Source organism: Lipophrys pholis (assembly GCF_963383615.2).
Source record: "Lipophrys pholis genome assembly, chromosome: 20".
Classification (NCBI taxonomy): domain Eukaryota; kingdom Metazoa; phylum Chordata; class Actinopteri; order Blenniiformes; family Blenniidae; genus Lipophrys; species Lipophrys pholis.
The window spans coordinates 22408574-22422508 of record NC_137648.1 but is presented as its reverse complement, the minus strand read 5'-3'; the positions used below and the strand labels follow the sequence as shown (position 1 = coordinate 22422508).

Below are 13935 nucleotides of genomic sequence, written 5' to 3'. Positions count from 1 at the left end.
TAACATCCAGTAGTGCAGTGTACGTGATATGCAGGTATACGCCGTATACCCACTAGAAAAGGTCCAGAATTTCCTTATACCCACCGAAAAATGCACAAAGATACGTATCAGCATGGTTTTGTGACATAACTTTCACTCTCCCGTTAATAAATTCGCCTTTTCTGTGTTATGAAGCGGCACTTTTGGACCATAGGGGCTTCCGTCATTCGTGACGTCACCCGATGTAAGTGCTTTAAGTGGGCCGGTATGCACCGGTACACAGTACCAGCACTTTTAAATTCTACCCCTCAGCGTACTGGGACTTTTTTCTACCATACGCCGCGTACCGGAACTTTTCGTAATGTCCGGACTGTCAGCCGCTACTTTTTTCACACACTTTGAACCCAGCGACTTAAACAATGAGGCTGATTTATAGATTTTTACTGGTAAACGAGATTCATGCCGACAATCCATGGGTGATGCGTTCAGGTGCATCACGTAACTCTGCCCTCCGGGGCCGACCAATCGTCCTCAGAGGAAAATCTCTCCTCAGAATCACAATCAGTAAATACTTTATCAACAGAGATTAAACCCTCAGTGTTTGTGTATTTTCCAGGTTCCTCTTTATCAGTTTTCAAGTCGATTCACTGCAGCATTTTTTCACAATCACACACTAAAATCTCACCTAATTGAAATATTGCTGTCAAGGCAGATTTTTTTAAACTCCCTAAAAAATATCATTGTTTTCAGTAAACTGCACCACATTCTTGTTCTACATGACCCCGGGTTCCTCTGTGTCAATTTCCAAATGGATTCACTGCAGCTTTTTTCACAAATACACCCTTAGATTACACCCAATACATGTACTGCAGTACAGGCTGATTAAAAAAATCCCCACAGGGACAATAAAAGTATATCTGAACTTATTCAGGATGGTGTAGTGACATCCACTCATCTCTCTTTCTTTCTCTCTCTCATTCTTTCCTTTTATTTTTGGAGGAAAATTAGTAAAAGTCTACCAATATTAATATAATATGCAATTACTCACAACATGTACTTTTTTGTTTCTTTTAATCTCACACTATTATAATAAAGCAGCACCCACAGCTAACTCACAGGAAGTGTGGTTGAAATAATGGGAAGTGGGGCTGAACTCACAGGAAGTGGGGCTGAACTCACAGGAAGTGGGGTTGAACTAATGGGAAGTGTGGTTGAACTAATGGGAAGTGTGGTTGAACTCACAGGAAGTGGGGTTGAACTAATGGGAAGTGTGGTTGAACTCACAGGAAGTGGGGTTGAACTAATGGGAGGTGTGGTTGAACTCACAGGAAGTGGGGTCAGGCCTCCCTGCTCCTCACAGTTGCTGCTCACACCTGAACAGAAACACCGAGAACATCCACCCGGATTCTCCACCGACAGACCGAAGAGCCCAGCAGCACACTCCTCACAGCGTCGGCCGGACACGCCCACCTACACACACACACACACACACACACACGTTAAGATCCACAGGAACATGATGTAGCAGCTGACGGTGCAGTCGTCCTTCACCTACTACTTCACCTTGCACACACACTCTCCGGTGTGTCGACAGTCACACACTCCCTGGGTCACGTTGCAGAACGTCTCGTCTGTTCCCGCCACATCACAGCCGCACTCTGTGCATTGTGGGTAACCATAGTAACCAAGGGCACACTGGTCACATGACCTTCCACTGAAGCCTGTCATGCACTGGCACTGCCCATTGGTCAGATCACACTGAGGGGCGGAGCTTCCTGTGGCAATGCAGCCACATAGCTGGAGAGAGGTGAGACAGGTCAGTGTGTGTGTGTGTGTGTGTGTGTGTGTGTGTGTGTGTGTGTGTGTGTGTGTGTGTGTGTACCTTGCAGCCAGCCATGGGGTCATGACCCCAGTAACCCGGCTCACACATGTCGCAGGTATCTCCTTCAGTGTGGGCGGGGCAGACACATCCTCCGCTCTCAGGGTCACAGTAACCACCAGTGTGAGCACAGGTGCATTCTGGGAGGAGAGTGAAGCCAGAGTCAATGGGTGCATCCTATTAGTCCCTCCTATCTCCTTTCCTAACCACTTTTCCTGAAACCGGCAGATGACGTCACAGGGTTAAGGAAAGGTGTTAGGAGGCTTCCTAAAGGAGTTAGTGAAAGGTGTTAGGAGGCTTCCTAAAGGAGTTAAGGAAAGGTGTTAGGAGGCTTCCTAAAGGAGTTAAGGAAAGTTGTTAGGAGGCTTCCTAAAGGAGTTAAGGAAAGGTGTTAGGAGGCTTCCTAAAGGAGTTAAGGAAAGGAGTTAGGACGCTTCCTAAAGGAGTTAAGGAAAGGTGTTAGGAGGCTTCCTAAAGGAGTTAAGGAAAGGTGTTAGGAGGCTTCCTAAAGGAGTTAAGGAAAGGTGTTAGGAGGCTTCCTAAAGGAGTTAAGGAAAGGTGTTAGGACGCTTCCTAAAGGAGTTAGTGAAAGGTGTTAGGAGGCTTCCTAAAGGAGTTAAGGAAAGTTGTTAGGAGGCTTCCTAAAGGAGTTAAGGAAAGTTGTTAGGAGGCTTCCCTAAAGGAGTTAAGGAAAGGAGATCACATTGTTGTGACAATCAGACCACACTTCCATTAGGTGGCGTAATAATAATCCGATGGCGGTGAAGGTTAGTGACGTCAGTCGTGGTGAAAAAAACTCCAAATGAGTGAAAAAGTCGTATAAAAAAGTGATTTCTCTCACTTTCCTTTGAGGCTCTAACCTCTGATATAAAGTCAAATATCTCAAGGTTTGAATGTAAATCAAAGGAAAAGAGGAACCAAAGGTAAACGGCTGCCAGGTGAAGAAAGAACCAATCAGAGTGAGAATAGGCTGCACAAAAACTGGACTTTACTGTGTTGGTTCTACAACATCCAGAACATTCCTAGTTGGGATCTGGGTTCTAGATGATTTCAAGTTGTTCAAGGCAGATTATTACTTTGGTAACTTACATGATCTGCTCCTTTTCAGTCATCCTGAGTTTCCCTGAACGCTCTGATGAGAGGGTTCCTTTAAATGTTGTCGCCGCAAGGAATTGTGGGGGAACATGAGCTGTTCTCCTTTGGTAAAGGATGCATCAGTGCTTCCTAGGCTAAAGGAGGTTCTAAAGGAAGCATCAGTGGTTCCTAAGCTAAAGGAGGTTCTAAAGGAAGCAACGAGCCTCCTTTCCTTAGCTTATTGAGAATTCCAACGCTCCTTATTATGGCCGCCACTTCCAGGGTGAAGGAGAAGTGGATAGGAGGGGATATTAGGAGATAGGAGGAACTATTAGGAGATAGGAGGAACTATTAGGAGATAGGAGGAACTATTAGGAGATAGGAGGAACTATTAGGAAATAGGAGGAACTATTAGGAGATAGGAGGAACTATTAGGAGATAGGAGGAACTATTAGGAGATAGGAGGAACTATTAGGAGATAGGAGGAACTATTAGGAGATAGGAGGAACTATTAGGAGATAGGAGGAACTATTAGGAAATAGGAGGAACTATTAGGAGATAGGAGGAACTATTAGGAGATAGGAGGAACTATTAGGAGATAGGAGGAACTATCAGGAGATAGGAGGAACTATTAGGAGATAGGAGGAACTATTAGGAGATAGGAGGAACTATTAGGATGCACCCCATGAATCAGGTAGAATCACAGAGGTATTGCAGGTAGAGCTCTGATTGTACATATATCTATGATTCTACTTATATCTGTGATTCGACCTATAACTATGATTCTACCAATGCATCTATGAATCTACCTAAAATATATCTATGACTCAACCTCTAAATCTCGAAACCTTTTTATTTTACCGATGTACCTCGATAGTTTTCCCAATAGAATCTCTATGATTCTAAATATAATATCTTATCGATTCTACTGACATAGCTCTGGCTGAATGTCTTCAATGCTCTCACACACTGTGTCACATGTTCAAGGTGTTTTCGGTGTTTACCTGTGCAGCCGTTGTCATGGAAACCATAGTAACCATGGCTACAGTGGGTGCACTTGTCTCCAGCCACACCCTCAACACACTGACACCGCCCTGTTTCATCACATGACCCAGATACTGATCCTGATTGGCTGCAGCCGCAGGGGAGACAGCCCCGCCCACTGGACATCCCGAAGAAACCCGTCTGGTGGAGGGGGGGAGATCAGAGATGTCAGAGGTGGATGTCGTCAAGGTGGAGGTCAGAAGTTGGTGGAGGTCACTGCTCCACCTGGATGTGGACTCACCTGACAGCGGTCACAGGTGCGTCCGGTCACATGGTCTCTGCAGATACACTGACCTGTAGTTCCATCACACTGACTGGAGAGGGCGCCACTGACATCACAGCTGCACTCTGAGGACAGACAGGAAGGGATAACATCCACCCTCTACCAAGCCTCCTCCACCCTCCACCCAGAAATGATTTGACCTTCATTGAACATTTAATTCACAACTTGTTTGATTTAGGAGCAAAATGTTTTTCACCAAATAAACTGCAACAAGGTCAAAGGTCAAACATGTGAGTGTTTTAATCTGAGACGTGTAGGAGAGGCTTTTACTTCTGTGAATGTGAGTGTTGTGTTTGTAGAGAGAAAAAATTCACAACTCACACACACACACAATCATCATGTGAGGGGTTATAATCTTAATCTGGATTTTGAAGCTCAACATTCCTGCTGCTACACACATCTGTGTGTGTGTGTGTGTGTGTGTGTGTGTGTGTGTGTGTGTGTGTGTGTGTGTGTGTGTGTGTGTGTGTGTGTGTCTCACCCTGACAGTTCTTGGCGGTCACGGCGTCGCCATAGTAACCAGGCTGACAGAGCTCACAGTGTCGCCCGGTTGTGTTTCCCCGGCAACGCAGACAGTCGCCAGTGACGGTGTCACAGTGTTCTGGATCCTCGACGTTCACGTTTCTGTTACACTCACAGCGGACACAAGCCCCGCCCACTACCTGTGGGTTTCCATAGAAACCACTGGCACACCTGGTGAAGGCCCAGAGTACAGAGCGTTACAATCTGCACCCCCCCCCCCCCCCCACCACCACCACCACACACACACACACACAGGGTCCTCACCTCTCACAGGTGTTCCCGGTGTACCCGTCCTGACACTGGTCACATGACAGGCGTCCCGTGGCATCCAGCAGGCAGGTGGGACTGAACCTGAGAGACAAACCTGAGGTCACTGCTGCCCTCAAACCTTCTTTCTGTCTGTCTGTCTCACCTGTTGGATGGATCCGTCAGAGGACATGCACACATCTGACAGTCCACAGCCGTCCCCTTGCCAGCGTCGCCATAGAAACCAGGAAGACAATGCTCACAGTGTGATCCAGAGGTGTTGTGGAGACAATCCTGAGAGAGGTACAGGTTAGACAGAGACAGACAGGTCAGAGAGAGAGACAGGTCAGGGAGACAGGCTGAACTCACCAAACAGACTCCGTTGACGTCACATTGTGTCGAATGTCCATTACAGTCACACGGAAGACAGTTTCCTCCAAACAGGACTCCACCTACTCTGTAGAACCCTGGGATACATGTCTGACACACACACACACACACACACACACACACACACACACACACACACACACACACACACACACACACAAAGGGTGTTAGGCTCCATCACAAACAGGATTACTCAGAGTAACTTGTTGAAGTACAGGAAGTGCCGCTGACCTCACAGGAAGTGCCGCTGTAGCCCCACGGACACTCGCAGGTTTCCACGTCAACCAGAGGAGACGAGGACGTGGAGTCCAGGTCTGAGTCCGCCACGTCCAGAGACACCGAGCTGAGCCTGAAGGAACAGACAGAGTGAGGACCAGAGGAACCCGTTTGAACCACAGGAACCAGGACCAGGTGAACCAGAGCCGATTTCCACTAATATTGTGAACGTACAGCTGATGCGCTCGTGGTTTGACACAGTCAGAGAAGATCAGAATTCCTTGATAGAAACCCGATTCACAACATCAGACACCCGATTCATAACATCAGACACCCGATGCACAATGTCAGCTGAGCAGGTCGGAGGGCCGATAGGACATTGCTAATGCTAAGCTAAGCTAAGCTAAGCTAAGCTAGTGCAGTGAAAAGCGGGTTTGGTCAGGACAGGATAGGATGGTCAGGACAGGTGAGGACAAGTGAGGACAGGTTAGGATGATCAGGACTGGTGAGGACAGGTTAGGATGATCAGGACAGGTGAGGACAGGTTAGAATAACCAGAACAGGTGAGGACGGTCAGGACAGGTGAAGCTAATGCTGAACAAGCTCCGATTAACGATCAGAAAGTGACTTGATGACCACGATATGACAAGGTAGAAGACAAGACGTCAGGTTGTAAATGTAATCTGATTACTTTACTCACCGTACTGGACCATCTGCTGAGGCGTTGGCATGAACTCTAACCCTCAATGACATCACACCAGCAAGAACCAATAGCAGGTCGTCACGAGTTACAGGACTTCCTGTTCCACTGATCACGAATTGTTCAGGAAGCAGCTGGACAGAAACCAACTGCTCAGCCAGCGGAGTGAGGAAGAGGAGGAGAGCTGGCGCCAGACGAAGAGTCTGACCGTAACCCTGGAAACGAGGAGATGAAGTTCAGCTTCCTTTAGTTCCAACATTGACAAACGTCACGTTGACAAACATCACAGACACCACTCTAACAAACGTCACGCTGACAAACGTCACGGACGCCACGTTGACAAACGTCACGCTGACAAACGTCACGGACGCCACGTTGACAAACGTCACGGATGACAAACGTCACGGATGACAAACGTCCTGTTGACAAAAGTCATGGATGCCACGGTGACAAACGTAACGTTGACAAACGTCAGGCCCAAACCAGGAGACTTTACCTCGACAATAACGTCACAGTGGACAGGAAATGACTGGTCCTCATTGTCTGCCAGGACGTCGTACAACACTGAGAAGTTCAGGAAACCTCCGTAAGACACCAGCTGGAGAGAGAAACCGAGAGTGAGACAGGTACACGGACAGACAGGCATGCAGACAGACAGACAGGCAGACCGACAGACAGACAGACAGACAGACAGGAAGTGAGCTCTGACCTTGTTGCCAAGGAAACCCTTAGGCGCCGCCCATTGTAACATGTGCCCAGAAGACATGTTGCCGGGCTCGGGGAGGTGGTTGCCATGGACAACAAAGTGGTCGTGGATGGATTGAGGGGGACGGAGCCAAGCGTCTGCATGACTCACCTGAGAGCAACACAGAACAGAAACACAAGTACACATTTTTAGAAATCATCTGTCACCTGAGGACAGGTGTGTGTTACCTGTCGTGTGCAGCAAGTGTGTGTTACCTGTCGTGTGCACCAGGTGTGTGTTACCTGTCGTGTGCACCAGGTGTGTGTTACCTGTCGTGTGCAGCAAGTGTGTGTTACCTGTCGTGTGCACCAGGTGTGTGTTACCTGTCGTGTGCAGCAGGTGTGTGTTACCTGTCGTGTGCACCAGGTGTGTGTTACCTGTCGTGTGCACCAGGTGTGTGTTACCTGTCGTGTGCAGCAGGTGGAGCTCTCACAGACATCAGAAACACCAAAGCAGAAACAGTCGGTGCAGCCTTGCGGGTTGTTGTGCTGCAGGTTGTAGAAACCTGGTTTACACAGGTCACAGTGAGCTCCCATCACATTGTCCTGAAGAGGAGAGGTCAGACAGGTCTGGAGAGGTCAGGAGAGGTCAAGATCTACGTGCCAACCACCAACATGCTGTCACAGGGCTCACCCTGCAGGTACAGACTCACCTTGCAGGTACAGATTCACTTATCAGGTACAGACCCACCCTGCAGGTAGAGACTCACCTTGCAGGTACAGACCCACCTGGCAGGTATAGGGCTGGCAGGTACAGACTCACCTTGCAGGTAGAGACTCGCCTTGCAGGTACAGACCCACCTGGCAGTTACAGACTCACCTTGCAGGTACAGACTCATCTTGCAGGTACAGACTCACCTTGCAGGTACAGGGCTGGCAGGGGTCTATGTTGGTGCTTCCTGCCAGGTTGCAGTCACATCGAACACACTGAGGAAAGTTCTGGAATCCGAACGCACAACGATCACAACGTCGCCCTGCAAAACCCTGGAGACACACACACTGTCCTGCACACACACACACACACACACACACACACACACACACACACACACACACACACACACACACACACACACACACACACACACACACACACACACACACACACAGGTTTAGAGGCAATCATCTTAATCATCATCATTATTATCTTCATCATCATCTTCATCCTCATCACTCACCAGGCTGTGACTCGTCTCTTGAACAAACTGAAGACTTTGATCCTCTGGAGTCACAGTGACAGTCGACACACGGAGAGTCTGAGAGTGGAGATACCTGCTCACACACACACACACACACACACACACACACACACCAAACATCATGTACTGTGTGTGGTGTTGCCGGTTCTCAGCTGATCTGTAGTATTCTGTGCAGTACCTCAGTCGGCCTGTAGTACCCGTCCCGGCAGGTCTCACAGTTGATTCCTGCTGTGTTCTGCTGACAGTCGATACAGACTCCACCCCCTCGCCGGACGCCACGAGAGTTTAAACTCAACGAGAGTTCAGAGACAGTGTGATTGTAGAAACAATCCAACGCTTTGTTGTGACAGTTACACCCTGAGGGATAGACAGGTGAGACAGAGTGAGACAGAGAGTTGGGTGACAGACAGGTGAGAGACAGACAAGTGAGACAAACACACTCAGGTGAGAGATAGACAGTGAGACAGGCAGACAGGTGAGAGACAGACAGTAAGACAGACAGTTAGATGACACAGACAGACAGGTGGGACAGACCAGTGAGACAGACAGACAGACAGGTGTTTTTATCTGGTCTGGCCTTGTCTTACTTTCACAGGTGTTTCCCTGGGAGACTGTTCCTGGTTGCCATGGCAGCTGGTGGTAACCAGGGCAACACTCATTGCAGCTCTCCCCACAGGTGTTGTGTTCACAGACACATTGCAATTTCTATAACACACACACACACACACACACACACACACACACACACACACACACACACACACACACACACACACACACACAAATTAACCAGAAGGTGGGCGGGGTCATGTAACCATAGTGTTGGTGTGTATGGTTACCGTGGTAACAGTAGTCATTGTGTGTGTGTGTGTGTGTGTGTGTGTGTGTGTGTGTGTGTGTGTGTGTGTGTGTGTGTGTGTGTGTGTGTGTGTGTGGTTACCTTGGTAACGGGGTCCAGCGGGCAGCTCTGGGCGTGGCCATAGCAGATACACATCCCGCCCACTGAGATGTCTTTGATGGAGTAATAATACTGGGAGACACCAGGACAAACATCATCAGCCTGCCTCATTGCAACCTGTCTCACTGCAAACTGTCTCACTGCAAACTGTCTCACTGCAAACTGTCTCACAGTAAAATTACTGCAACCTGTCTTACTACAGCTGTCTTGCTGTAGGCTGTCTCACTGCAAACTGTGTCACTGCAACTTGTCTCACTGCAGCCTGTCTCAATGCATCTTGTCCCACTGCAACTGTCTCACCCGCCGGGTCACGATGGGGTCGATGTCTCGCGGGTCTCGAGTGCTGAGGGTCATCAGGTCGGCGTTGAGCGTTCTGATTCGCTGAAGCCTCAGTCTGATGTAACGGGCTGATGTGAAGTTCAGGAGGTCAGAGGTCAGGTCGTCTGCTCCGGGTCGGCCATTGATCAGGGAGGTGTGGATCTGAGAGAGAACCAACACGAGAGAACATCAACAGTCCTGAATGACATCTTACAGAGGTCAGAGGTCAAAATTCACTGATTCATGTTTCACATCAGAAGCAACAAGATCCTGTCGGTTCTGATCAGACCGACCCTCGTCTTCACCTGTCTCACCACCTGGACTCCTGCTTTCTATAGGCAGGCAGACAGACAGCTGTCTCACCTCTCCGTGCTCCAGGGGGTTCAGTCTAGAGTAGTAGGATGTACAGATGACCTCAGTGTCTCTCCGGTAGGTCGGCGGTCCACGTCTCGGCGGGATGTTGTAACGGGTTAAACACTCCGAGTCACTGATTGCGTAAAACTGCCAGGGGTCAAAGGTCACACCATCCACAGAGCGCTCCAGGATCCAGTTTCCTACGAGACAGAAGGACCAGGTTATATACAGGTAGATGTCTCACTGAGAGGTGAATGTCTCACTGACAAGTAGACATCTCATTGACAGGTGAAGATGTGAGTCACAGGTAAACAGGTAAACATGGATCATCTCACCTGGTCTGGGAGAGTTGGCTGCTTTGATGATTATATAGGCAACCTGAAAAATCTGAAGAGAAATTATCAATTAGTTAACCTGTACTGTGTCACCTATACCATCTCACCTGTACTAGGTCACCTGTACTGATCTCACCTGTACTATCCCATCTGTACTAGCTCACCTTTAGAGGCCTGCAGTGGAGAAGTTACCTGTTTGAGATCCAGTGTGACGGTGATCCAGTGAAACTGACGGCCGTTCTTGATGCTCGGGCTCTGCCACCACTGGTTTGTTCCGTCGATGGCGTTCGTTATCGGATGTCGTTCTGCACAGAGACGTAACGTTACTGTGAAGAATATCATTACTGCAACTACTGCGTATGACTACGACCCAGTTACTACAGACCTGAGGAGGTGAAACGGGTTGGCCTGGGTTAGTTTGATCATTCACTGGAGAAACGAGTAACTCTAACCCCAACCCTCACTACGTCACCATAAAGCCTCAGTACGTCACTGTAAAGCATCACTACGTCACCGTAAAGCATCCCTGTGTCATCGTAAAGCGTCACTATGTCACCATAAAGTGTCACCATACAGCTTCACTATGTCACTGTAAAGACTCACTATGTCGTGGTAAAGCCTCACTACATCACCTTAAAGCGTCACTATGTCATGGTAAAGCATTACTACATCACCGTAAAGCATCACTGTGTCATCGTAAAGCGTCACTATGTCACCATAAAGTGTCACCGTAAAGCTTCACTACGTCACTGTAAAGCCTCACTACGTCACCGTGAAGCCTCACTATGTCACTGTAAAGCATTACGACATCACCATAAAGCATCACTGTGTCACCGTAAAGCATCAGTGTGAAGCTTCACTGTCAACATGAAACGTCACTGTGTCACCGTGAAGCATTACTACGTCACCGTAAAGCGTCACTGTGTCACCGTGAAGTGTCACTGTCACCGTGAAGCGTCACTGTGTCACCGTGTCACCGTGAAGCGTCATCGTAAAGCCTCACTAAGTCACTGTAAAGCATCATTTCGTCACTGTAAAGCCTCACTATGGCACCGTAAAGACTCACTACGTCCCCGTGAAGTGTCACTGTGTCACCGTGAAACATCTCTATGTGACCGCGAAGCGTCACTGTGTCACCGTAAAGCCTCACTACGGCACCGTAAAGACTCACTTAGTCACTGTAAAGCTTCACCATGTCAACATAAAGCATCACTGTGTCACAGTAAAGCTTCACTACATCACCGTGTCACCATGTCACCATGATGCATCACTGTGTCACCATGAAGCATCACTGTGTCACAGTGAAGCGTCATCGTAAAGCCTCACTAAGTCACCGTAAAGCATCACTTCATCACCGTAAAGCATCACTGTGTCACCATGAAGCATCACTGTGTCACAGTGAAGCGTCACCGTAAAGCCTCACTAAGTCCCCATAAAGCATCATCGTGTCACCATAAAGCATCACTGTGTCACCCTAAAGCGTCATCGTAAAGCATCACTACGTCCCAGTGAAGCATCACTGTGTCACCATGAAGTGTCACTGTGTCACTGTGAAGCATCACTACGTGACTGCGAAGCGTCACTGTGTCATCGTGAAGCGTCACTACATCATTGTTATGTCACTGTGAAGCATCACTGATATTGTGAAGCATCACTACGTCACTGTGAAGTCAGTGTGTCACCGTAAAGCCTCACTACGTCACTGTGAAGCGTCACTGTGTCACCATAAAGCGTCACTACATCACCGTGAAGCATCACTGTGTCACCATGAAACGTCATTGTGTCACGTGAAGTGCCACTATACTGTTTCACTGTGAAGTGTCACTGTGTCACTGTGAAGTGTCACTGTTTCACCGTGAAGCGTCACTGTGTCACTGTGAAGCGTCACTACGTCACTGCATATGGAGCAGCCAACATTCAATTCAGATCTCGACCGGACCTGCAACCAGACCTTCACAGACTGACGGTCTGCCGTGGTTGTAGTTGTGATGTGGTACCTTTGGGCAGGACAGAGTTGGCGTCACAGCGGGGACAGTGTGGGTTCTTGATTCTTCTTCCAGGGACGTGTTCAACCAGTTTGCAGTAAATCTCAGGCTCCGGGTCGCCACAGGAGGCGTTACTGCTGATCACTGCGTTACTGGCCAGGTTCAGGATGGCAGGGAAGAGACCTGCAACACACCGAGAGGAAGACACCTGAACTACACCGAGTGGAAGACACCTGTAATACACTGAGAGGAAGACACCTGAACTACACCAAGAGGAAGACACCTGTAATACACTGAGAGGAAGACACCTGAACTCCACCAAGAGGAAGACACCTGAACTACACCGAGAGGAGAAGAAGACACCTGCAACACACCGAGAGGAAAACACCTGAACTACCCTGAAAGGAAAACACCTGAACTACAACGAGAGGATGACATCTGAACTAAACCAAGAGGAACACTCCTGAACTACACCGAGAGGAAGATACCTGAACTACACCGAGAGGGAAACACCTGAACTACAGGAAGAGCTTTTTGATAGACCCGCTCTGCATACACACCTTGCTCTCTCACGCACACTGATCAAATGAGCAGCACAGCAAACCACTGTTAAAGGGGCCACACACACACACACACACACACACACACACACACACACACACACACACACACACACACACACACACACACACACACACACACACACACACACACACAGATAACACTATGTTTCTTCTTTGTGTTCTTCATGACTTTGGGCACATTGCTGCCTCGGAGGTTTCCAACAGAAGTGCTTGAGGCTGTGTCTGGAGTGACGTACCACGTTTTGGAGTGACGCAATGACGTGGCTCCCTGACGATGGAAACACAACCGGTTCTCTGGAGCTGCTCATTTAAGAACTGAAGTAGAACCTGGTTCTGTTTGGTGGAAAAGCCCTCCCTGAGCACCATTGTCATGGAAACGGTGTCTCTTTAACAGTACTCCTCATTTACACACACACACACACACACACACACACACACACACACACACATACACACACACACACACACACACACACACACACACTCCGTTGACTCAGCTGCATCTTACTGAGACTTTTCATTGTTTAACAGACTTGAGAGAAACAGACGTTCACTCAGAGGTCAAAGGTCAACAACACAAACATCAAAGACACAAACAGCAATTAACAAAATGCAAAGTGTGATCAGCTGCAGGAGGGAGGTGGCATCACCGTGACAAAACACACACACACACACACACACACACACACACACACACACACACACACAGGAATGCACTGACTTTAATTCTCCCCGACAGTAACACTTGTTGAAACGACGGAGTGAAGATATGAAGTTCTCACCTTTCTGCTGAGCTGCAGCTCGCTCCGTCACCACCTCCGTCACCACCTCCATCAGCAGCACCAACCACAGCAGCTTCATGTCTGCACACACACTGTACACCTGCACAATGGACTGCTTCCTGCTCACCTGAGAGTAACTAGCAGTACCCAGCAGTAACAAGCAGCACCCAGCAATAACTAGCAGTACCCAGCAATAACTAGCAATACTCCACAGTAACTACCAGTAACTAGCAGCACCCAGCAAAAACTAGCAGTAACTAGCAGTACCCCGCAGTAACTAGCAGCACCCAGCAATAACTAGCAGTAACCCACAGTAACTACCAGTAACTAGCAGCACCCAGCA

General features: G+C 48.6%; 1 protein-coding gene across 1 annotated transcript in view; it reads right to left on the bottom strand.

Annotated features, from left to right (window-relative positions):
• The window catches only part of lama1 (laminin, alpha 1), a 34152-nt gene extending 24549 nt beyond the window's left edge, over positions 1–9603 (bottom strand). Inside the window, exons 1-20 of the mRNA XM_080489986.1 lie at positions 9535–9603; positions 9217–9306; positions 8864–8981; positions 8455–8633; positions 8256–8349; positions 7936–8081; positions 7483–7623; positions 7043–7189; positions 6830–6931; positions 6334–6548; positions 5649–5766; positions 5397–5507; positions 5194–5321; positions 5046–5132; positions 4741–4952; positions 4218–4324; positions 3937–4117; positions 1862–1998; positions 1543–1776; positions 1306–1449 (exon numbers count right to left, since the gene is read on the bottom strand). Coding sequence (XP_080346112.1) covers positions 1306–1449; positions 1543–1776; positions 1862–1998; positions 3937–4117; positions 4218–4324; positions 4741–4952; positions 5046–5132; positions 5194–5321; positions 5397–5507; positions 5649–5766; positions 6334–6548; positions 6830–6931; positions 7043–7189; positions 7483–7623; positions 7936–8081; positions 8256–8349; positions 8455–8633; positions 8864–8981; positions 9217–9306; positions 9535–9588 — 2745 coding nt within the window. The 5' untranslated portion in view covers positions 9589–9603. The remainder of the gene's footprint in view (positions 1–1305; positions 1450–1542; positions 1777–1861; positions 1999–3936; positions 4118–4217; positions 4325–4740; positions 4953–5045; positions 5133–5193; positions 5322–5396; positions 5508–5648; positions 5767–6333; positions 6549–6829; positions 6932–7042; positions 7190–7482; positions 7624–7935; positions 8082–8255; positions 8350–8454; positions 8634–8863; positions 8982–9216; positions 9307–9534) is intronic.
• Between the last annotated feature and the right edge of the window lie 4332 nt (positions 9604–13935).